This window comes from Aquarana catesbeiana, linkage group LG02 (genome assembly GCF_042186555.1).
Source record: "Aquarana catesbeiana isolate 2022-GZ linkage group LG02, ASM4218655v1, whole genome shotgun sequence".
NCBI classification, from domain to species: Eukaryota; Metazoa; Chordata; class Amphibia; order Anura; family Ranidae; genus Aquarana; species Aquarana catesbeiana.
Genome location: NC_133325.1, coordinates 85,819,889 through 85,846,193, shown reverse-complemented (window position 1 = coordinate 85,846,193; position 26,305 = coordinate 85,819,889). Strand labels below are relative to the sequence as shown.

At 43.7% G+C, this 26,305-nt stretch overlaps 1 protein-coding gene across 2 annotated transcripts in view; it reads left to right on the top strand.

Moving 5' to 3' along the window:
- CWF19L2 (CWF19 like cell cycle control factor 2) overlaps positions 1–26,305 on the top strand; it is a 304,447-nt gene that overhangs the window by 165,962 nt on the left and 112,180 nt on the right. For both annotated transcript variants that reach the window (XM_073613129.1, XM_073613128.1), the window contains exon 12: positions 9,514–9,651. In XM_073613129.1, coding sequence (XP_073469230.1) covers positions 9,514–9,651 — 138 coding nt within the window. The remainder of the gene's footprint in view (positions 1–9,513; positions 9,652–26,305) is intronic.

Here is a 26,305-nt window from a genome sequence, read left to right as displayed (position 1 = left end):
ACCAGCCTGGCCCAGAAGGCCTCGGTTCCCAGAGATCGTGAGATTGGCAATAGATGGGCCATGGACGTTTCCACGCTGCCCCAATCTACTGTCTCAAGGTCCTATATTCCACCCCAATTTACAGTCTCTAAATTTGACGACATGGCTATTGAAGCCAGGGTGTTAAAGGATCATGGCATCACGAGACCGGTGGGTTCTACCCTAGTGAATGCCAGAAAAACGGTCACTCGGGAGATCTATTATTAGGATCTGAAAAGCCTATATTGCTTGGTGAGAAGCCAGAAAATGGCATCCTCGGAAAATACGTGATTGGGAGTATTCTCTCTTTTCTACAGTCGACTGTGGAAATCAGATTGGAGTACAATCAGGGGTCAGATTTCGGCCTTGTCAGTATTCTTCCAAAGGCCCTTGGCCTCCCATTCACTGATCCAAACCTTTATAAAAGGGGTAACTCGTTTTCTTCCCCCCCATTAGGTCACCTATGTGTCCTTGGGACTTAAACCTGGTGTTGTCTGTGACACAGAAATATCTCTTTGAGCCTATCAAGGTAATTCCATTAGGATTCTTTCACACTAGGGTGGGGGTTCGTTAGCAGTAAAGCGCCGCTAGTTTTAGCGGCGCTTTATTGTCGTTTTTTTAGCGTCGTGTTTCTGCCACTAACGGGGTGCTTTAAACACCCGCTAGCGACAGAAGAAAGCGTTAAATGTGCCCGTGTTGCGGCACTGGCGAATCGCTTTGCAGGCATTTCAGCAGCACTACCCATTCATTTCAATGGGCAGGGCGTTTTGGGAGCAGTGTGCCTGCAGGACTTTTCAGAACGTCACGCAAGCGCACCGCCCCAGTGTGAAAGCACTCGGGCTACTGGGCAGACATGAGAGGTGCTTTTCAGGCGCTATTTTTAGCGCTAAACCGCCTCACTGTGAAAGGGGTCTTAGTCTTGCTATTACGCAAGCTAGCTTTCCTGATGGCCATCACCTCGGCTAGAACAGTGCCAGAGTTGGCTGCCCTTTCGTGCAGGGAACAATACTTGATCTTTCACCATGACATGGTCGTGTCACGACCTGTTCTATTCTTTTTGCCAAAAGTGGTGTCGCCCTTTTATTTGAATCGGGACATCATTTTGCCTTCTTTTTTCTCTCAGCCTCGTTCAGCGGAAGAGAGACGACTGCACTCTTTAGACGTAGTGAGAGCAGTCAGAGTTTGTCTAGATCTGCAGAGATCCGAGAATCAGACTCCTTTTTTGTTTTACCAGAAGGACCCAAGAAGGGGCAGGCAGCCTCCAAGACTTCCATTGCCCCTTGGGTCCATCAATTGGTCATTCAGGCCTATGGTCTGACATTTAAAGCTCTTTCCTTCAGGGTGAGAGCTTATTCTACCAGGGGTGTAAGTACCTCCTGCGCTTTTCGCCGTCAGGTATCTGTGGCTCAGATTTGTAAGGCTGCTACCTGGTCTTCAGTGCATACCTGGTCTTCAGTGCATACGTTCACAAAATGTTTTTAAGTGGATGTTCGAGCAGCTGAGGATTCGGCTTTCAGCCACAGTGTACTGCGGGCTGCTGTATAGGTCTGATGGCTATTGTTTGGCAGAGTGTCTCCCTCCCCTCAAGGCTATTGCTCTGGGACATCCCAGTAAGTAATGAATAATAGCCTCACTCTGTGTCCCGTGATGTATGAAAAAGAAAATAGGATTTTTTTTCGTCATACTTACCTGTAAAATTCTTTTCTTTGAGTACATCACGGGACACAGAGGTCCCTCCCCTCTTTTTGAGGACTAAGTGCTTGCTACAAAACGGAAGTACTTCCTGTATGGGAGGGGTTATATAGGGGATCACTTCCTGTCTAAAGACCTTTGGTCTACCAGTGTCCATTCACCTGGAGATGACATATAATCCAGTAAGTAATGAATTAATAGCCTCACTCTGTGTCCCATGCTGTACTCAAAGAAAAGGACTTTACAGGTAAGTATGATGAAAAAAATCCTATTTTTTGCCTTGACATACATTTCAAGCACAATATTTCAAATTGCAGGCACTCCAGGCAAACAGCTAAACACACATAAAAAATATATACTGTATATGTGAGCAACTTTACCTGCCATAGAACTTGTATTTCTGTATATCCAGTCCTAAGATTTAAACCAATGTTTCTCAACTACAGTCCTCAAGTACCCCCAACAGGTCATGTTTTCGGGATTTCCCCCATATGGAAAAGGCTGTGGTAATTACTAAGGCAGTAAAACTGATCAAATAACCTGTGCAAAATAATGGGAAGCCTGAAAACATGACCTGTTGGGGTACTTGAGGACAGAAGTTGAGAAAGATTGATTTACACAGCTCTGCCACACTACACAGTCCTCTTTAGCAGAGCTGGAAGACCATATTTTTCTATGCTAGAGTAAAGTAACACTTACAACCTTGTCCTACCACTCAGCCTCTAGCTCAGGGATCTCCAGACTTTCTAAACAAAAGGGCCAGTTTACTGTCCTTCAGGCTTTAGGAGGGCCGGACTGTGGCCAGTGGGAGTAGAAAATGCTGCTGCGCCAGTGGGAATAAACAATGCCCCATCATTGGTTTTTGTAGGAGAAATAGTGCCTCATTGTTGGTATAAGTGGAATAATGCCCCGTCGATAGTATCAGTAAGAGGAATGGTGCCCCATCATTGGTGACAGTTGAAGTAAAAGTGTCCCAAGGGTCAGATTAAGGCAAGCAAAGGCCACAGTTTGGAGACCACTGCTCTAGCTGAACAGTGAATAATCAGGCAGCAGATTGATGATCTCATCTCTCTCATTGTGCTCTATCCTCCTATCAGCGTATCTCTTGTTAGCACATGAGCACTACAACATAATGTACTGGCTCATTGTGCTGATTCTCTCTCCCCATCCTAGGAGCTGCTGTACACGAGATTGCAAGGATCTGCCACCAGTTACTTTCACTGTTAGCACTTAACAAAAACATGTTATGATGTATTAAAAAATAGGTCCACTTTCAGACCAAATGCACTTATTCTTTTTACACCGGTGTCTTGACCTTAACAGCCCCACACCCACAGATCCTTACCAACCAAAATTCATTGCCCACAGCCTTCAGGGATTGTTTACAGCCCTTGCTGCAAGATGTAGACTTGCAGTTTGGGATGTAAGCAGTTCCTTAAGGCCAAGGCTTTGAATCTCAGTAAGTATGGATCTATGGAGGGTGAGGGTGGGACACTTTAGGTCAGGGCAGTGGGCAAAAAGAATAAGTGAGTTTGGTCTGAAAGTACACTTATTTTGTAATGAATGCAGAGCTATATTAATATGTATCTTTTTTTTTTTTAAATATAAGTTTTATTGTTTTTAGAAAAAAAGGAAAAAAACAGTACAGTACAATGTCAACAGTAACAAAAGATGTTCACATACAAGTACATTTGAAAGAAGCTGGTGACCTATCCGGCTTTTGCAGCATAAAACATTGATTACAATAAGACTCGTGGTGAAATATTCAGCACCCATCGCTAACATTTGCTATAAACATCTGGGGTTATTGGATAAGAAATATCACCTCGACTCCGTACTCGTAGTATTAGTTGCACTGGCCAATACCGAGTACAAATAAATCAGAAAAAACAGAAAGATTAAGAAGGGGGAACATAGAGGTTCCTGAGAGAGTGGAAAAGGGGGGAGAAAGAGTCACAGGGAAGAGGGGGAGGGGAGGGGGGTGTCGACCCAGTAGTAATGGGTATGTTGTCTTCAGACCTGTTGCAACTTGCTATTCAAGTGGCCAGCGGGGACACTCCTTCGTCAGATAGATAAAATATATTCCAGAGCCTCCATGCCTTAGAGTGTTTCTCTTGTTTATTTTGTGCTGTGAGGACTAAGTCCTCCAACTTCCTGATCTCTTCCACTCTGCGTAGCCACAACCCCACAGTCGGGGGTGAGCTTTTCTTCCACATAAGGGGGATGCAGGATTTAGCTGCATTCAATAAATGCCGTACTATTGATTTTCTATAGCTCCGTGACGGAATTGTAGTGGCATGGAGCAGGATAAAAGCTGGATCGTCAGTTATCGTGTAGTCTGTGAATTTTTGAGTTATCGTCCAGAACTGTTGCAGCAGAGGGCTAGACCAGAAAATATGGAGGAGTGTCCCTTTGTCCATCTGGCATCTCAAGCATTTGTCTGTAGTGACTGGGAAGCACTTGTGCAGCATCTGAGGTGTGTAATACCATCTGGTCAAGATCTTATAATTAAGTTTTGTGCAGATGTTTTTAAGGAGAATCTGATTATAGTTTGTTTTTGGACGTCAGTAAACAAGCGCTGTAGGTCAGTCTCCCAATTCTGTAAGAAGGTCAGGTCAGGTTGTTCCGAAGGGGAGTTGAGCATATCATAGGTTTTAGATAGTACTTGGGGTAATACTCCCTCGTCCCTGCATTAGTCCTCAAAAGTCGTCAAGTTGCGGTTAAATTTTGCCGGGTTAGCGATCGAGTGTAAGAAGTGGTGTAGTCACATTGCTTTCCAGAACGGCAGTCGGAACTGGCCATTTTCATTAGTTAGGGATTGAACGGAAGGCCAAGAATTGCCTTCTAAGAAATATGAGGCACGGTCTCTACCAGTTGATGTAAGTGTCTCATACTCCGGCACCAGTCCAGGGGGGAAAGCAGGATTACCCAATATCGGGTAGAGAGGAGCGTTTCTAGTGGAAAGGGAGGTTGTAAGTATGGTGGACACCCTACCCGGAGGTTCGTGCCTATTACAGAGTGTGTTGTCAATGCTGAGGGCAACTGGTCAAAGCATCAAGCCGCACCCTTCAGTGGTACCCTTGACTGAGCTTGTTCTATGTGCATGTCCATAGATTGGTTTTGCCATGTTGATTCCAGTCTATGATTCTACCAAAGTGAACTGCCAAAGTGAACCAAAGTGAATAATAATTCCTTAGATCGGGGAGGCCAGTCCTCCGTAATGTTTGGGTAGCATTAAATACCGCCTACGTAACCTAGGTTTTGAGTTTGCCCAAATGAATTTAACAAAGAGGAAATGTACTTGTTTGAAATATTGGGGTGTGATCTTGACCGGTAGAGCTTGAAATAAATATAAGAATTTAGGGAGTATGGACATTTTAAGGAGATTGCGTCTGCCAAACCATGGAATCCTCTATTCCATTCCTCCAGTAGCAATCGGGTCTTGGCCAATAGGGGTGGGAAATTAAGGTCGAAAGTGTGTTTCAAGTCACTTGGGATCGAAGTTCCCAGATATTTGAGAGAGCCGTCCGACCATTTAAATCTAAACTGGGATTCTAGGGCACTCAGGCTGGTGGTATATTAATCGCCATTGCAGCTGATTTATCAAAATTAATTTTAAGGCTGGAGAGATTCCCGTACTTATCAAATTCTCTGAGGAGATTTGGCAGTGACACCACCGGATTAGTTAGAGAAAACATAAGATCATCCACATAAGCTGAAATCTTGTATTGGGCATCACCTATGGTCATTCCCGAGATATCTGGGTTTGAGCGTATGGTGCATAAAAAGGGTTCTAAGGCCAGGGCAAAGAGGAGGGGTGAGAGCGGGCATTCCTGTCTGGTGTCATTTGTTATAGGAAATGAGTCTGAGAGGATTCTATTGGCTTTGACCTGAGCTGTTGGTGTGGAGTAGATACTGAAAATCCATTGGAGCATTTTATGCCCCAGGCCAATCTGGTTAAGAATGGAGGACATAAATACCCAGTTGATGTGATCAAACGCCTTCTCCGCATTTGTGCTAAGGAAGACGCATGGGGTTTTAGTTGCGGTAGCTATATGTATAAGATTAAGCACTTTGGTGGTGTTATCCCTCGCCTCTCGGGTGGGGATAAAACCCACCTGGTCCAAGTGGACTAGGTCTGGAATAATTGGGTTAGTCTGTTGGCCAGGATCTTCGTGAAAAGCTTAAGGTCTGTATATGGGGACCTAGAAGCGGCAGGAGATATTGGTAGTACTGTAGTGTAAACCCGTTAGGCCCCTGTGCTTTTCCAGGTTTCATCCCTCCAACCGCTCATTGCAGCTCCTCCAATGTGATGGGGTCGTCCAATTCTGCACCTATTTCTGCTGTTAGATGGGGAATTTGGGATGCTGCAAGGTAGTCTTTTATTGTCTTTTCATTAGGGGGCCGTACTGGGAGGTTATATAGAGAAGAGTAGTAGTCCCTGAATTCTTGGGCTATCTAGGTTGGTATGGTCCTCTTTTGTCCCGAGGGGGCGTTTATTTGGGGCATATACGTGCTAAGTCTATGATTTCTAACTGCTTTGGCTAGCAGTTTCCCACATTTTATTTTCAGATTCATAGGAGAGCTTTCGGCAGACTTGTAGCGTCGCTTTGGCTCTATAGTGTAGCAGGTCTACTGTTTGTTTCCTAAGGGACATCAGTTCAGCTTCTAATGAGGTGTTTGTGTTTTGATTCTACTTCCTGTATCTTATGGAGGAGTTGGAGCAGTAATTGTTCTCTTTCTCTTTTGATGCGTGCGCCATGTTTAATTAGTACCCCTCTTATTATATACCTGGATCAGTTGTCACTTTGAAAGTAATGCTTTAGCTCGTTCGTAACATCAGTCATGACTGCCGGAGTCTGCGATAGACTTTCATTTAATCTCCAGAATTTAGATCTGGTGGTCAAGGTAGGTGACAGATTATAGCGCATGGTGATAGGCGCATGGTCTGACCATGTGATGTTGCCTATCCCAGAATTGTGGACTGCCTCTAGCTGATTGTGTGGGATAAAGAAATAGTCTATTTATCTTTTTATCTGATTTGAGTTCAACTTGAAGCAACCTTCATTGTAAAATGGATTTCCTGCTTTTCCTTGAATTGTTCTGGCTGTAAGCTATAAAAGATCATCATAGTGATGAATCAGATCACCCAGCGTCTCAGCTCTTGTAGGCAGCTCTCTTTATGCTGTATGTTTTATCTTCCACGACACAGTGGCTCTTCACACCTAATGCATCACTGCGGTGGCAGCAGCCTGCCCGTGTTGGTCCCCACAGTACATAAAGCACACACAGGCCTGGAAGCATGAGCTGCAGGGATGATTGGGTTCAGAGGCAGAGGAAGGAGAATCTAAATTAACTTTTCCTTCCACACTCTATATTAATATGAACAGCCCATTTTAATGTTCACTTTCTTTGAGGGCATTTTCATTTAAGTTTCCTCTCATGGGAAATAGGCTCATCAGCATGACTGGAATGTAGAGATTCTGATGCATGCAATATTTAGGATATGATTTGCCTGGTGATGCAGTGAATCATTAGAAAAATGTGGCATGCTAAGCTAGAGATATTATTTGGGGATATTACCACCATATTCTTTCTTACGAATTGATATCTGGCTTCACTGGGTTTCTACGCTCTGTCACATTGATTGGCACTCTTCAATGAAAGGTACACTTTGTGGTCCGCACATTATACAGTCCCTTTGTTCTGTTATATGAAGCATAGACAGGCATTTAACTGCTGTTCTGGGGAACCAGAAGCTTAGGACCCAGCCTAAGGTTGCTCCAAGTGTGAGGAAGGGAGATCTGCTACTCAAGTACCTACCGTCTTTTATAAGGGTCGGCAGCCTTTTCTACATTAAATGCCAATTGACAAGCATAAGCAGCCATTTTGCCAGTGAACAATAGCATGCCATAGCTGTATAGTTTGTTTTACTGTTTTACATTTTTGTACTCATAGGTGTACTGCCAATGGCAAGTTATAATATCAAATAATTTTGTAGATGCACTATATTGTCAAAAGTATTGTGACGCCTGTCTTTACACACACATGAACTTTAATGGCATCCCAGTCTTAACCCGTAGGGCTCAATATTAAGTTGGCTCACCCTTTGCCGCTATAACAGCTTCAACTCTTCTGGGAAGGCTGTCCACAAGGTTTAGGAGTGTGTCTATGGGAATGTTTGACTATTCTTCCAGAAGCTCATTTGTGAGGTCAGGCACTGATGTTGGACGAGAAGGCCTGGCTCGCAGTTTCTGCTCTAATTCACCCCAAAAGGTGTTCTATCGGGTTGAGGTCTGGACTTTGTGCAGGCAAATCAAGTTCCTCCACCCCAAACTCGCTTATCTATGTCTTTATGGACCTTGTTTGCTCAGCATACCAAGACATTTTGGAAATTTCATGCTCCCAACTTTGTGGGAACAGTTTGGGGATGGCCCCTTCCTGCTCCAACATGACTGCGCACCAGTGCACAAAGCAAGGTCCAAAAAAGACATGGCTGAGCGAGTTTGGGGGAAGGAACTTGACTGGCCTGCACTGAGTCCTGACCCCAACCCGATAGAACACCTTTGGGATGAATTAGAGCGGATACTGCAAGGCAGGCCTTCTCATCCAACATCAGTGCCTGACCTCACAAATGCGCTTCTGGAAGAATGGTCAAGCATTCCCATAGACATACTCCTAAACCTTGTGGACAGCCTTCCCAGAAGAGTTGAATCTGTTATAGCTGCAAAGGGTGGGCCAACTCAATATTGAACCACGGACTAAGACTGGGATGCCATTAAAATGTGTGTGTGTGTGTATATATATATATATATATATATATATATATATATATATATATATAGAGAGAGAGAGAGAGAGAGAGAGAGAGAGATCCCAATACTTTTGACAATACAGTGTACTGTTAGTCCTTATTGATCTTTCAGTTGCCATCAGAAATGGAAAATTTCCGTCAGTGTGAACAATAGGGTTTGCTAAAGAAAAACACTTGAGTAACTCCTCCCTTGTCCACATTGTTATTCCTCTATGTCCTGCTAGATCTTGGAAACTTGAGCGTCAGATCTCCCTGCCACTAACTTGCACCAACCTAAGGCTGGATCCTGAGGCTCTGGGGTCTCATACCTCAGAGACCAAGTCCCCTGGAAGCCTGAATCAATGGTGGGAGGCTTGTACAAAGCAATGGAAGGCTGACGGGAGCTGCAGCTGCCCGTTGCCATGTGTTTACATGCGGTTAGGGACAGTTGACTGTCCTTGCTTGTGTCTAGGTCCAGGGCCGATAATCTGCCCCTATGCACAGGTGATCACTGGCTGTATGATCACATGGGAACAGCGACTGACAGCTGCAGCTCCTGTCAGCCTGTTGTCGCTTTGCATGGTCTTTGCAGCCACAGTTGTTTTGAAACGCCTGTGATTCTGGCAGCAAGAATCTGCTGCCGAACAAATTTATTGTGAATGAGGCATTGCGCTGTATTTTTAGCTAAAGCTAGCTATTATGGGAGAACATTTAACCTCAGGACTCAGTGATATGCAGGGTTATGGGTATAATCATTAACATATTGAATAAACCCTTTTGTTTTGTTTTGTTTTTTTTTTTATTCATTGCATGCAAATGCATAGCTTGGATCTATGCTCATTATCTGCCTTATACAAAAATGTTGTGAATCTTGTTATATTTGGCTTTTAATTTAGAAAATAGGTTGAAGAAGTAACAGTAGTGCTTTTAGTGCTTAGTGCTAGTGAGGCAGATAAAATATAATGTGATTCCTGTCTGTATTATTCATTATGTCTGTCTGTGTGTTGCAGGTAGAAACACATGTTGATAAGGAACGGGTTCGCTATTTTCACGATGATGACAACCAGAGTCTCCATGATCTGGTGAAGAGAGAAAAGATGGGAACAGCTGAAGACCAGAATAAACTCTTTATGAGGATGGCTTCAAAGGTAATGTCAGGCACCATTTGCAATGTTTTCCATATTATATAGGGTGTTATTACCATTCAGAAGTCGTATAGGGCTAACAGTTTGCCTTGAACTTTACAAAATGGAGGGAGACAGTACAGTTACCATACCATTCAATACAAGAGGGATCATAGGGCCCTAGCCGTTAGAGCTTACAATCTTAAAGGAAGGGTCAAGTGATACAAAAGATAATAACTATGAGGAATGAGCTGATAGAGAAAGTAAAGGTACAGTTTATTAGTAGCTTTGTGGTGTCGTTGATTAAAAAGCAGCATATTTTGGAGATGTTTTGGAGGTTGAGTTGGCAAGATTTGGACAGTGATTGGATGTGGTGCTGAAAGGGGAGTTCAGAGGGGGCACGGGAAGAGGAATATTATGAGCTCGGCTTGGATAGATTGAGTTTAAGACACTGTTGTGACATCCAAATTGATATGTCTGTTAGTAAATTAGTGATGCAGGATGAGGCTAATGGGGTGAGCTGAGGGGTAGAAAGATAAGTTTGGGTTTTGTCAGCATAGATTCAGATTCAATCTCAGAATACTTTATTAATACCAAAGGGAAATTATTATTATAATTACATTCAGCAAAGACAAAAACACAATAACCAACGTAAAGAAGACACCAGAACAACAATAAAATTACCAATAACCGCAATTAATACAAAATAAAACTAATATAATACTGTACTCTAATAAACCATACAATCCTTTTAAAATACTACATAGAATAAATTGCACCGATTGTAAAAATAACAGAAAATCAAACTACCAAAATACAACTATTACACCACTTTCTCTAGCATTACCCAGAAATCATTACACATAGTAGTTAACCTAAAACCAACATAATATAAAAACTACATAAAAATCTGGATTATAAACCAAATTTAATCCTCACATCCAGCACTCACAGAGAAGAATTATATAAATTGATGGCCACAGGCAATAATGATGTCCTGTGGTGCATTGTGGTTGTAACAATCTATCACCGTTATTAAAGACAATCCAACAAGATCACTGGCCTTGCAAATCAGTTTGCTGAGTCTGTTGGTGTTGGCCACCCTAAGCCTGCTTCCCCAGCATGCCACCACATACAGGAGAGCACTGGCCACCACAGACTCATAAAATATCTTCAGCATTATCCGGCAGATGTTAAAAGACCTCAGCCTCCTCAAAAAAGTAGAGGCGGCTCTGGCCATTCTTATAGCGCCACTTCAGTGTTCATGCTGCAGTCTAGCTTGAACACTGAAGTGCTCTATAGGTAGGAACCGTATTCGAAGCTGTGGAAGGGCTATCAGCTGACCCAGATAGGAAGTGTACATAGAGAATAGAAGAGGTTCAAGAACAGAAGCTTGGGGGACCTGACAGAAAGAGGAGTGAAGGAGGTAGCATTGTAAGTGACATTTAAAGTGAGATGGATAAGAGGAGGGCAAAGAAAGAGCAGAGTCACAGAGGCCAAGAGAATGGAGTTTTTTTGGGGAGGCTGGGGTGGTCATCTGTATTAAAGGCAGCAGAGAGGCCAAAGAGTAAAAGTACAGAGTAGTGACCATTGGTTTTAGCAGTTAGAAAGTTATTACTGAATTTTAGGAAAGCAGTTTCTGTAAAGTGTTTCGGCCAAAATCCAGATGGAAAGCAGTCAAGAAGGTTATTGTCAGTAAGGTTGGTAGCACAGGCAGTTGTAGACTAGGCGTTCTGGGATTTGGGAGGTAAATGGGAGCAAGGAAATGGGTCTTAGCTTATCAAGATTGGTGGGGTCTAGAGTGGGATTTTTAAGTATGGAGGTGACCAGTGCAAGTTTTAGAGGGTTGGGGAGTATTAGTAAACTTGGCGTTTCCTAGGTCTGTCAGCTGTAGATGCATTGCTGTTTTGAAATGTAAATGTGCCTTTGTACTGGACTTCTCCTCATTGTTCACCTGAGCAGACAGAAGGGGGAATCCGGCAGCCACTAAAATGATTAAAGTACCTAGCATCAAGACTTGCTAAACTCTGCACACAGCTATAGGACCGATTTATCTATCTATCTATCACATATACATGCAATAGTTTGCCCAACTATGCTTTTTGCCATAAGGGAGGCATTTGGCAGGCTGTGGTTGTGTGCTAGATGCCCCATTGTGTTGGCTTTATTAAACTAGAATTCCAGGTTTACCCTGACTTGAAATAGTTTGGGCCAGCTTGACCCAAGCTAGCCTTTTCCATTACTAACTGATGGGACTGCTGTGTGTGCTATACTATACTGTAATAGCATTGGCAACATACATAAAGCGGCACTGTGTTTCAGCAGCAGTATGAGTGACTTCCTGTCTGCTGCTGAAACTAGAGTCATGTTGAGTGCTTTTCCACCATTCAAGGCTTGTATTTTTATCAGTAAATACAAGCCTTCCTCTGATTGGCCAAGGTGGAGAGGTGGGAATATGACATCATGATTTCCACCTTGGCCAATTAGAGAAAGCCTTGTATTCATTGATAAAAAGACAAGGCTTCTCCTGATTGGCTGAGAATTCCACTTGCTGACCGAGCCATAGACAAATGACGTCCTGGTTGGGAAATTAAATACCAAAGTTATGGCTGCAGCATTATGCCATAACCCCGATAATGATTCTCTACATGATTAAAGTGGTCCGAGTGGCGAATTTGCCACTTGATCACATTTAGAAGTGGCGGGAAATGAGTGTCACAACCCCCCCGCCCCGGCCGCTTCCCGGTGATTCCTGGGCTTACCTGACCGATTGGTAAAACCTAGGACCCATCCGCCGTCGGTGGATTGACATCGAGATGAGTGAAGGCAAGATGGCGTCCACTCATTTCTGTGGCCTTGGAGGACCAGAGCGATGTCATGCCATCCCTTACAGTTCCTCCGGCATGTAAACTGGGCTTTTTCTTTTTTTTTTTTTAAAGCAAAACATCAAAAACAACAAAAAGCCTTCTTGCAAACCACTGTGTTCTTACTATGACCTTATTCCCTCCTTCAACATGCATGTGCTTCTTGGGTATTGTAGTGATCACTTTAATTATGTGGTTTTTGGCTTATCTTTATATTCTCCCATTTGAATGCTTTACGTTTGTGACAGCCTACCACCTACAATAACAATTACATACTTCTAGATTTAAATCTTAAGTTAAATTTGCTTATTTTTTCTGTCTTCCCTGGTTCTTCGCTCCCTCCTCATCAACATGTCAATAACATTTTGAAATAAAACCTTTCCATCTTCATTACATACATTATTTTCGAATCTGTGACACCATCACCAGGTATGTGTACGTCTGTATAAAAAGCAGACTGATGGCAGGGGCCGGTGTTCTGTCGAGAAGTGCCCCCCATCGAATAGTGCCTGGGATGTACCGCGCACGGAACAGCACAACAGCTGATTTGTCGATAACCAGGGCGCATGCGCACATCGTAGGAGGTATCTCTTGATGGGAGATACCATTTCACAAGCACAATTTAAACCTATACAAACAGCGGGGGAGACCGTAGTTCTCAGATTGTGCATGGCTGCTGCTGGAGGGCGGCTAGTGTTGCTCTGTTGAAGAGCTGTTTTTTGTCTGTATTGCAACCCGCCCTTTCACACAGGCAAAACCGGCCGTTCAACACAGCAAACCCGCCCTGCAACACAGACAAAACCGGACCATCAGCACACTGTAAAGCAACCCCGCAACAGTGAGTCTTAATGTGAGAACTACGGTCTCCCCCTCGCTGTTTGTATAGGTTTCAATTGTGCCCGTGAAATGGTATCTCCCATCGAGAGATGCCTCCTATGATGTGCGCTTGCGTCCTGGTCACGTCAACTCCAGCTGATCGGCAAATCAGCTGAAGTGCGGCTCCATCCTGCGCATGTGTGGGCACTATTCGATGGGGGGCACTTCTCAACAGAACATCGGCTGTAAAAAGCTTTATGAAAACATCATTGCACCTTGCCTTAGTACAACTCTCAGGATTGCTTAACCCTGATGCAAACAGTTGACTAGCTCTTGGAAGAAGTTACACAAATACCAAATTGCGTTGATGGGATGACGTCAGACTGGAGGAGTGGGGACAGTTCAGTGTGCAATTAAATCAGATTAGGCAATTTCAGTACAGGAGAAGAGCCTGTACAACTGTACAAGACTGAAGGTAAGGCTGGAGTTCATCTTTAAACAAGCCTTGTTGAGATTGCTCTTTATTATGAAATCCCAGTAAAAAAACTGGATCTGAGGGTCTCCAGCCACTCTCCGTACAAGTCACTATACATCACAGTTTTCCTCTCTTAATGAGATGTGAACTCACTTTAATTTCTTGTACAGATTGCATGCTTTTAGAAATTATTTGAAAAACTGAGCGCGCCCATCTTTTTTGCAGCTGTGCAGTCATTGCTTATGATCAAGACTGAGTTTGGCTAATGGTTTCTGACTGATGCCAAATGCATGAAATCATTACTAAGTACAGATGTCTTCGTTGTCACTGCACACCCCCTCAGTCACTGGAACGTGTCATGAGGTCTGTGCATGGTTCTTAGTAAATTAAATCTCTTCTCCAGTAACATATTCAATCCGTGACTTGACTGGAGATCATCAGATTGTCCAAACAATTCAAGCTCTTATTTTCTCTTCTCTCTCTACGTATCTGATGATACATGCACAGACCTTTTATTATAAAACTGCCATTTTGTTTTCCATTCATTAAATAATTTTCATATCCATAATGGTCCATTTTGCAAGTTGGAAATTGAAGCTGACGTGTATATTGCGAGTTACTGTTTGGATTACTTTGGGCCTAGTAGCTGCCTTTCTCCTGTCCTGGCATACTCAGGACTGGCAGGTAAAAAAAGCTAGTCACTCTATGTTCTGTATGCTTTGCTGGAAAAATTATTTTAACAAATATTTTGAAGGGTGGTGATGGGAGAGAAAATGCTGATCTTATTGAATATAAAAGGTACATTTCAGGTAATCGCCTAAATGTGGAAAGTGAGGGGACACAGACTACTGATCTATTGCTCTTGTTCATCAATTCATCAGGCGTTTCCACTGTGTATAATGTTCTGGCTGATAATCTTTTTTTTTTTTTTTGAACACCTGATTCCAAACCTGCAATTCTAAATCCAATGGGTTTTCAACCTTGCCCGAAGATTTTTCTACACTGTACTTGTGCAAAAATATGGTTGCTTAGACATGCAATACACAGACTTTTGCTTCACCTTATCATGCAGAGAGATTTCACTCTAAAGGAGGTTGATTGGTAAGCAGCTAAACTCCTGGCAAGAGGCAGTGAGCACCTTGTTTATTGTCCCTAAAGGCCTCATGGGAAATTAAAATAAATCTCCAGACACGGTAAAGTAAGTAGATTATCTGACTGTAAGTTGAACTCCAGTGTGACGGACCGTCCAGCACCCAGCTTTGGGTGCTTCTTACAAGATACAGCTTTCTCCACCCTGGAACCAGGAACTCAGTATTGTAGCTGAGCGCCCAAGAACTAGGCAACGCTAGCTTAGGTGCAAACTGGAACTCACTTTATTGTAAACTCACACAGAATATATACACCACACAAAATCAGACACGTGCTTGATCACGTTATGCAAACAAGATAATTATAATTTCTTTCCTTTGGACAAGACACCATGATTCGCACCACATCCCTAAATTAGGGAAATATTAGGACGTTTATGGGATTTTTAAGGTGCATAGGTTAGTAAGTGAATCCAAGGTGATTCATTTAAAAGAAATATATTTTATTTTTAACATTTGGCTAAAATAATGTTTAAAAACAATGTAGTACAGTCCTTATGAGTACAGCAAGATTAACCAACGTGTTTTGCCCTGAAATTGGGCTTTCTCAGGGGATGCTGTCCACTTGGAAACAGAGCTTTCCCAGGACTTAAGAATAAATTATAAAGCTGCAATCAATGGGAGTTCAGGGATCTAAAGATGCCACGGCCATCCAAAGACTGCAGGTGACCACAGGAGGCAATTAAGGACCAAAAGTTCTTGTTTGCAGAGAAGTCAGGGACATAGGATTCCCAAAGCAGGATGCTCATGTGTAGTGCTGGAGTCCTGCAGTGTGTGGGCATATCCATGTGGTTCCATCAAGTTAAGATAATTAACATAGCTAAGGAACAGCCAACATAAACAGTATTCTAATTAAACAGTAATAGACAAGCTTAGCTGACTCAGTGCCCACCCAGATCGTTCGGCACCAGTTCCCCAGTAAGAAGACCTAGGGCTGTCCAAATCTCTAAAAGATTGGCAGACATACAGAAACAATAGGTGACTCAATTAACAACGGGAATTCACACTTAGGAGGCACACAATGGGGAAATGATACCATGGGAGAAAGACAACTTAGTACACAGATTATAGCAGGAGACCCCAGCATCAGTTTATTTTGAGCTGATTATATTAACATCTGCTCCAAGTCTGTCTAAAGCAGTCTTTGCTGGTTTGGGCACAAAGGCCCCAAATCTGTATCCAGGTCCTATGTTTCCAGAGTCTGTGTGTTTTGTGGAGATATGGACCCGATTCCGAAGCAAGGCCACTCCAAGGGTCCCACAGGCACACACTCCCAAGAATAGAGCCCCCTAAAAGGAAAGGGGCTATCCTGCAGTCCCCTCCAAAAGCCCCTCTCCTAGTTGGGTCTGTCACAAGCTGTAAGAACCCAAATGGAGTTCAGCTTTAAAAGAGAAAGCAGCGCTTGTGCCAAAAGAACATTTTCACTTTTGCATACAGATTCAGGGCTATTCTAATGGAAGTCCTGGAATCTGTATAGCTTTCTCTAGTGAAGCATCCAGGTGGATTTAAATGCAGCGATATCATGCTTGACTAAAGGTGATGCCTTTAATGCCAAACTCCAAGAAGATAATTATACATGGTTGAAAAATATTTTCTCTGAGCTGTTTTACCTGTCAAAAGATCTATGAATTTGTTTAACAAGTCAAGGAACCCTTTCCCAGACAGCATAGCTAGGTCAGTGACCCTACTTTCCTCCACTGCAATTAAGCAAAGCAACTTGGTCGAGGACCCAGCTCTTGACTATGAAAGGGAGCAGTACAAAACTGATCATTCACCTGTTCATACTTCTGTAAGCTTATGTTATATTTAGTCAGCCTATAAAATTAAGACATTCATAATACAGTAGTTCTATTTCTTTAAAGTGTATTTCTGGTCAACGTTTAAAATCGTATGTAGCACCCTCTAATGTGCTAGAAGTATAGTGCATGTTTGTGTAAGTGTAGGTAAATTTCCAGGCTTGGCTGGCAGCCAAGCCTGGGTGTGTTTTGATCTGGGTTGAGGGTGACTCAGAATAGAGCTGGGTGACTCACAGGTAGCACCACCGGGACCTCCCGCTTCTTTCCAGAATGTTCTGGTGTTTTCTGGAAATAGCGGTGGAGAGGGGAGGGGGAGATGCTAGGGGTGTTCCGAGGAGCCCTGACCAATCCCCATTCTGGATTGGATTTAAATACCCAGGGTCAGCCCAAGTGGGGAGGAGCTGATCGGGTGGAAAATGGAGATGGAGTGTTAGGCTGTCGGGGGCCTCGGAGGGAGCTCCCCAGTCTTGGGGGGAGGGAGGGGTTGGGCCTAGGCTCAGGTGCGGATGTGACCCTCTTACAACTCACAGAGGTGCCCTGACCTGGAGGCACAGGATCAGCAAGAGATGACAGCAGGAGTCTCTAGGGGTTCCACAGAGGCAGCCAAGAGGGCTGGTGAGTGTACACACAGTCGGGAGGACTGTGAGGCACGCCTGAGAGGACTGGGATGAACAGTCTGGGATGAGTGCAGAGCCAGTCTGGAGGATTGTGGTGGAACGGGCAGTGGAAAGGGGCAGCTGCAGCCAGGAGGGCTGTCAGTGCTTGAAGAGGTGGTACTGGGAGCAGTAGCCACATGAACAGCTAGCACTGGGACTTTCTATGTTTGCTACACCATAGGGGCCCGCGGTCCCTGCCTGCAAAGGGAACCTGCTTTAGGCCTGGCTGAGCCAGTGTCAGGCCTACAAATCAGTGCTAGCTGGTCCGAGAAGTGCAAGCAAGTGAAGTGCTGGAGGTGTTAAAGAGAGAGAGTCAGCAAGCAAGTGAAGTGCTGGAGGAAGAGAGGAGACTGTATATTATATGAATGTATATAGTTGTTCCCAACATGGACTTTCAATTATATGGGCATCTGATAATTTCCCTATCCCTATCCAAGTTAAATTCCCCTTAGTAAAAATACAAAAACAAGTGCAAGGACTGTTTTATGTCTCTGGATGCTTGAAATTGTGTGCCTGGCTGGGCAGGGTGACAGACGGACCACTACACTCAGCAGCCCCTATGGGGGTACCGCTACACATAGATTTATTTTCACAATAATTATTTCTAGTTTAATCCCATTAATCTGAATGATCTTGAAGTTTGTAAGCTTACTTTATGAAGATCCCCACACATTTACTTCCTTGAATCCTTTGGCACATATTCACTATGCTCTGTGTGTACTCTGCTGTGTTACATATTTCACAGAGCCTGCCTTCTAAACAACAGAGGTGATGATAGGGGGGAGTTTCAGGCAGCAGAGTCAGTAAAGGAATCACAGCTTACAGGCAGCAAGGTACCATGGGATATGTAGTCCTTAGAAACTGAAAGTAAACAGCAGAGGAGAAGTTGTAAAGCATGCAGGGAATCAAGGGAAGCAGACAGGCAGCACTTACATGAAATTAGTTTACAAGCAAGCTTAAATTGGATTGTCAATAATACGTATTTCTGAATTGCTGTTAAAACATTTTTGAATTGCTGTTAATAAAATGAAAGTGTACTGTATGTTCTTACCATAGAACTCTTAACTGGACTTTTTTTTTTAATCTGTCTGTGGTTCAGTTTAAAGCCATGTCTATTTTAGAATATTTCTTCCCTATTACATCTGAATAGTCTAATATTGATAAGGTAATTAGATTGTAAGCTCTAAAGAGCAAGGCCCTCTGATCCCTCCTGTATTGAATTATATTGTAACTGTACTGTCTGCCCCCATGTTGTAAAGCGCTACCCAAACTGTTGGCGCTATATAAATCCTGTATACTAACAATAATACTGTATCTGCCAAGCATTTCTCACTTGTCCTGTAATATGCCTTGTGTAAGGAAAGATGGAATCACTGAGTGGAAGCCTGCTTATTTTACTGCTGTCATTTTTCTGTTTCCATTCATACACGTGGGAGTTTAGGCAATAGAAATCAGCGTTTCTGGTAGCTTAGATATACTGTGGCAGAGACACTAGAAAAATGTATGTCTTTAGCCCATCTCTCTCCCAGATATTGGTGTTAGAGCTAGCTTTTTAATAACATAATCTGTTTCAGCCACCCACTCATTTGTGTGACAGCAGTCTCCGAGCAGAAGGTCAGTTGCAATTTGTCTGTGTGTTAAAGCAACTGTTAGAAGTGTGGCATAGCTTCTTTCTTATTGTAGTCAACAGATGTTCTGAGCTTTACAGTTTGTCATCAAGGCTAACCAGATTTAAAAGAGTAGGATAAGGCTACAATAAAAATCTATTAGCTATATCCATCCTTTAGCCTGGCATAGACAGGCAGACGATAATGGCGGCAAGTAGCCTTTCTTCCATCATGACTTGCTTGCTTCTTAAATGGAATACCCAATGGGCTGAAGGGCCAATGCACTTTTCCTGACTTCTTCCCAATGAAGGGGCAGTGCACCGCTCCTGAACTCTTCCCAATGAAGGGGCAGTGCACTGTTCCTGACCTCTTCCCAATGAAGGGGCAGTGCACTGTTTCTGACCTCTTCCCAATGAAGGGGCAGTGCACTGTTCACGACCTATTCTCACTGAAGGGGCAATGCACTGTTCCTGACTTCTTCCCAATGAAGGGGCAGTGCACCGTTCCTGACCTCTTCCCAATGAAGGGGCAGTGCACTGTTCCTGACCTCTTCCCAATGAAGGGGCAGTGCACTGTTCCCGACCTATTCTCACTGAAGGGGAAATGCACTGTTCCTAACTTCTTCCCAATTAAGGGGCAGTTCACTGTTCCTGACCTATTCTCACTGAAGGGGCAGTGCACTGTTCCTGACTACTTCCCAATTAAGGGGCAGTGCACTATTCCTGACCTCTTCCCAATGAAGGGGCAGTGCACTGTTCCTGACCTCTTCCCAATGAAGGGGCAGTGCACTGTTCCTGACCTATTCTCACTGAAGGGGCAATGCACTGTTCCTAACTTCTTCCCAATGAAGAGGCAGTGCATTGTTCAAGACCTCTTCTCACTGAAGGGGGCAATGCACTGTTCCTGACCTCTTCTCAATTAAGGGGCAATGCACTGTTCCTGACCTATTCTCACTGAAGGGGCAGTGCACTGTTCCTGACTTCTTCCCAATTAAGGGGCAGTGCACTGTTCCTGACCTCTTCCCAATGAAGGGGCAGTGCACTGTTCCTGACCTCTTCTCACTGAAGGGGGCAGTGCACTGTTCCTGACTTCTTCTCAATGAAGGGGCAATGCACTGTTCCTGACCTCTTCTCACTGAAAGGGCAGTGCACTGTTCCTGACCTCTTCTCAATGAAGAGGCAGTGCACTGTTCCTGACCTCTTCCCAATGAAAGGGCAATCCATTGTTCCTGACCTCTTTTCAATGAAGGGGCAGTGCACTGTTCCTGACCTCTTCTCACTGAAGGGGCAATGCACTGTTCCTGACCTCTTCTCAATTAAGGGGCAATGCCCTGTTTCTGACCGCTTCTCATAAAAAGGAAAGTATTGGGCAGATCATATGAAGTTTTCCATCCAGTCATAAAATATCTGATCGCAAAAACAAGCATTCCTAACACTTGTTGTCTCCTAGAGAACAACTAAAGGCCCAACTCGAGTGTCACATAGAACTAGTGTGATGGGATCCAGCCTTCGATGGCTATCCTTTAAACGTTTATGGGAGCTCTTTTGTACCCACTGACATCACACATGGGACCTAAAGGTGGCCATATGTTTTCAATTATATAGTGTGTTAATCTTCTAGTAGATGACATGTGAGGGAACTTTTTTAAAAATGATGTGAAACCAGGGACACTTTTGATCTAGTGTGCTGAAAAAAATTCCTTAATTGGTCTATTCTCACCACTAGTAACTAGCTGATCTCCTAACATACTGAATAGTGGAAATACTTAAAGGATTTCCTTTAGAGCAGGGGTCTCCAAACGTTCTAAACAAAGGGCCAGTTTACTGTCCCTTTACTGTCAGGGGGCTGGACTGTGGTTAGTGAGAGTAAGCAAAACCTTTTCTTTGTTGTCAGTGGGAGGAATATTGCCTCATCATTGGTATCAGTGGGAGGAATTGTGCCCCGTCATTAGTGTTAGTGGGTAGAATTGTGCCCCGTGGTTGGTGTCAGTGGGAAGAATTGTGCCCCATTGTTGGTGCCAGTGGGAAGAATTGTGCCCCATCGTTGGTGTCAGTTGGAGGAATTTTGCCCCTGCTGTTGGTGTCTGTGGAAATCATTTTGCTCCATTGACAGTGTCATTGGGAGGTATAGTGTCCCATTTTTATTGCCAGTCAGAGGAATAGAGTTCCTCCACCCCAAACTTGCTCACCCATGTCTTTATGGACCTTGCTTTGTGCACTGGTGCACAGTCATATTAGAACAGGAAAGGGACATCCCCAAATTGTTCCCATAAAGTTGGGAGCATTAAATTGTCCAAAATGTCTTGGTATGCTGTTGCCTTAAATTGTTACTAAACCCAGGACCCTGCATTCACTATATCTGGTCTCCCACAGTACACAAAACATAGAAATGCAATCATTTTAGTAAATATAAACTGCTAAATACATTTTCTCATCAGCAGTATATATAGCAGTCTTGTGAGTTTTCATACTGCACTGGCTATCCTATCAGGATACCGACCCTCTGTCTGGACAGTGCTGATTGGCCCTGTGATGATCACATGCACTCTCCCAAGAAAAAAAAATCTCTCTAGCAATATACACCAAACTGAGCATGTGCAGCCTGACTCCAATAACTCTGTCTTATCCAGACATAAGATAGAGAGAGAGGGTGCTGCGCTAGCCAGAAAGATGAATAAAATAAAGTATCTCTAGAGGGACTAGAGATACTTTATTTTATTCATCTTTCTGGCTAGCGCAGCACCCTCTCTCTCTATCTTATCCTGTTTTTTGGGGTTTTGTTTTGTCCCCTATTTCAGTGCATGCAGCTGTCCATACATTCCTAGTGTTCACGTTCTCTCTCCATTTCGGTAGCGCAGGAATATTTTTAATACACTTATCCAGACATGTTATGGGGACAATGCAAGAAGAGGAGAATCTTTGCATACTGGATTAAACAGCCTTTTTACAAAATGCAGAAGATTAACCCCTTAGGTTCCACAGTGAGTATTAAAAGCATGCTTTACTGCATATACAGACTGATTTTACTGTTGTTGGTTTAGTAGCGCTTCCCTTCACTGGAACTAAGGGGCCAAGCCCAAACCCTGAAAAACAACCCCACACCATAATACCCCTCCACCAAATGATTTGGAGGGGTGACCCAATACTTTTCCCAATCTAGTGTGGATGAGCGAGTTTGGGGTGGTGGAACTTGATTGACCTCAACCTGATAGAACACCTTTGGGATAAATTTGGAGCGGAGACTGTGAGCCAGGCCTTCTCGTCCACATCAGTGCCTGACCTCACAAATGCACTTCTGGAAGAATGGTCAAACATTCCCATAGACACACTCCTAAACCTTGTGAACAGCCTTCCCAGAAGAGTTGAAGCTGTTATAGCTGCAAAGGGTGGGCCAACTCAATATTGAACTCTACAGACTAAGACTGGGATGCCATTAAAGTTCATGTGCGTGTAAAGGCAGGCGTCACAATACTTTTGACAATATAGTGTGTATATAATATAATATAATATAATATATATATATATATATATATATATATATATATATATGTATGTATATGTCATTGCCAGTGTGAACGAGGCTTAGTTTTCATTCTTGAAGCAAAAAATGATCACAAACAATATCAACTTCTTTCAAACTATCTTCTGTGAACTGCAAATCTTTCTGCCTTCCCCCATGTAATGTAGATGAAGAGAAGAAAATGTGTTTGTAGTCATCAGGAGAGCAGCCTGGCTGACTTGATAATAACTCAGTTCTTCCAAGTATAGAAGATATGTGGCTCTTTCCACTGCCTCCCTCAGTGTATTTTCAGGTGTTTTAGGAGCACTTTAAGATGGCACGTGTTAAAGTGATTGTAAAGGGGTTTTTTTTGTTTGTTTTTTTTTAACCACCTCAATACTTGGCACTTTCACCCCCTTCTTTCCCAGACCAATTTTCAGCTTTCAGTGTTCTCGCACCTTCAATGATAATTGCGCAGTCATGCAATGCTGTACCCAAATGACATTTTTATCATTTTGTTCACACAAATAGAGCTTTCTTTTGGTGGTATTTATTAACGACTATTTTTTTTTTTTATATATAAGCGAAAAAAGAGCGGAAATTTGAAAAAAAGCAATATTTTCTTCTTTCTATTTTAAAAGAAATCCAATAAAATCTGATTTTGTCATAAATTTAGCTCAAAATGTATTCTGCTACATGTTTTTGGTAAAAAAAAAAAAATCCTGTTAAGTGTGTAATAATTGGTTCGTGTGATCACGGACAGATGTACGCAAATGATCATGTACAGATGTGCGCAGGTGATCACGGACATATGTGTGCAGATAATCATTGGGACATGTGATTCTACTGTTCCTGAATGTCCACTCAGAAGGAGAGAGCGCCCACCCGGCCGTTTATGTGCAGTGGCCGGGTGAGAAGTGGTAAAATAACAAACATGTTATGCTTACCTGCTCTGTGCAGGGGTTTTGCACAGAGCGACCCCGATCCCCCTCTTCTGGGGTCCCCCGGAGGCGCTCCTGGCTCCTCCTCTTCATCGAGTGCCCCCACGGAGCACCGATTTCCATGGGGGGTACTCGTGCGGGTTCGCTCCTGAGTTCTGCTGCTGCGTCCATTGACACAGACAGCAGGACTCTGCCCCGGCTCCTGTGTCACTGGATTTGATTGACAGCAGCAGGAGCCAATGGCTCCCACTGCTATGAATCAATCAAATGAGGACCCGAGTCAGTGGCTGGAGCTGCTGGGCTCGTACTCGTCGATAGAACATTCGGGTTTAGGTAAGAAAAACAGGGGCTGGGGGGGCTCTGCAACACAGAAGGTTGTTTACACCTTAATGCATAGAATACATTAAGCTGAAAAACCATGAGACTTTACAATTCCTTTAAGCCAACGGCTTTTCGGTGCTTCCTGTTGTACAATGGAAAAACACACAATGATTGTTGCACTAAGGTATTTCCAGCAGGCAAAGCTGTGTTGTCTGGGGTGGTGAGGGAATGGTTAAAAAGTCAGGATTCTGAACATATAGTCCAAAGTTCTGACAAATGAGCAGCATAGAATCAATAAATAAAAATGATGTTAGGAATGACTCCTGATAGAGGTGCAGGGTTTTTAAGGAAAGTCCATAGCCTGGGTGATTACCACAGGGAAGGCAGCATGTTGGAGAGTAGAAGAACCTCTGGGGGGGGGGGGGGGATACAAGAAAAACAGACAAGCAGTGCCAATCTAAGTGCAGCAATATTGTAACATATTTAATGAAGTAGTAATGCACTCACTCGAAAACAGATAAAAGCAGGCACATCATGGTAAATGTCAGATGGACAGCAGGGTTCCAGAACGATCATCCAGGCATCGCTGTGGTGTCTTGCTCAGCGGCGCCAGTGTTTTCTGGTGTCCCGGGCTAGAGCGTACAGGTCGCAGGAGGAAGCCTTCACTCAGGAAGTCCCTGGTCTCAGTGGGGGGAAGCTTTGACGTGCACGGATTCGGAACATGCGTGCTCCTTCATCATGCTTTCTGTTGTGCCTCCAGGTTAGGAAGGAAGAAATCTCCCTAATTCAACACCGACAACATTAACAAAGAAAACTGGCAGTGCGCTCCCTCCACCCCTGGTGACTCGAACAGCCTCCACTCTTTTTGGGAAGGCTTGGTAACTTGTGCCAATTCAGCCAAATGAACATTGTGAGGTCAGGTATTGATGTTGGATGAGAAGACCTTGCTCACATTTGGCGTTCCAAAGCATTCCATGTTCAATAGGTTTGAAGTTAGGGCTCTGTGCAGGTCACAAGGTTGGGGTTGGAAGCGCACAGTTCTCTATGGCTTTGTATGCTTCATCATTAAGAATACCATTCACAGGCAACACCTAAACACAATATTTTATAGTGGTTATTAACCCTTCCATATATCCAGTGAAGTGACTGGTCTCAGGTGATACACAGAGGTGAAACAAATGCTCCTACAAGTTGTACCTGTTTATCTGCAGTCTTCTTTTCTCTACATCCATTCAAAGTGCATAATTTATAAAGCTTGTCTGAGCTGTCAAAGAGGGGGAGGAGAGTTGAATTACTCAATACAGAGCCCAGTAAGGAGAGCTCTGAGAGCTGATTGGAGGGAAGGGACACACCCCCCTTCACACAGGAACAGAGCTGAGGCTTTTAATCTGCTGGAGCTCCCTCCCTGTCACCATTTTTCTCTTGGTGTCAGGAATAATTGGCAGTGATTCATGCTGATAGCCGAGGAACGAACAGCAGACAGAAATGACACTTTGTGCTCTTAATTGACTACACACTATAGAGGGATATGCTTTGTTCATATTTCATGTCTGAGATTTACAACCACTTTAAAGAGTTTCCACATACTACTGACCACCTGGTGTGATTAACAGGTATCCACCAGTTTTGCCCATATAGTGTGTTTTAAAGGAAAAATTGCACCAATAGCTCAAAATATGCACTAACTGAAAATAGACTATTGTTTCTCTATCAGGCATATGCTTTCACATAAATATATAGTAGTACTGGGGAGATTATACTCATGTGGTAGGTGCTTTTTTAAAGAGTTGTGCCAGATCAAACTGTATTTTAGGGCATGGCAGCCCACTGTTATTAAATAAAACGGAAAGTTCACATAGACATCAGTTGCTCACGTAGGGGTTCTTTCACATCAATATGTACAGATGAAAATACTGAGCCACCTGGCTCCCTTGTTGGCTGCACCACTGCTCTTCTTACCAGTCCCTCTGATTGTGTTGTCCAGCTCTTCTCGTTCCCTTGGCTCTTTTAGCCTTTAATCCCTGCTGCACTGCCAAATCCTAGCCTCTGAAAAGGGGTTCTCCTGACACCCCAATAGGATCCCACCTAACTCCTGGAATAAGACCTCCTGTCTCCTGGCTGGGGCACCTCTGCCCCATGTGTGAGACCTCCTGGCTGCTGGCTCCTCTAACCCCTGGGTGAGACCTATCTATTGACTCCTGGCTGGAGCTCCTCTGACCCCTGAGTGAGAGCTGCTGGTTCCTATTACCCCTGGGTGGAATCTCCTGTCTCTTGGCTCGTGGCTGGGGCTAATCTGACCTTTAGGTGAGACCTTCTGTCTCCCACACTGGGAGTTGTCTCCAAACTGGGAGCTCTGAGCTATCCTCAGGCTTGAGTATATAAGGACCGTGCACACTGTGTACTCAGGCTGCAGGCACCTGGTAAAATCCAGGCACAGGATTAAAAGTTCAGATTCAGGACTAGAAAATCTGAAGAAAACCAAAAAGACATGTGGAACCTTGCATTAACCCTCAATGCGAATACTGTGTCATATTCTCCTCCATTTTCACAGTGACA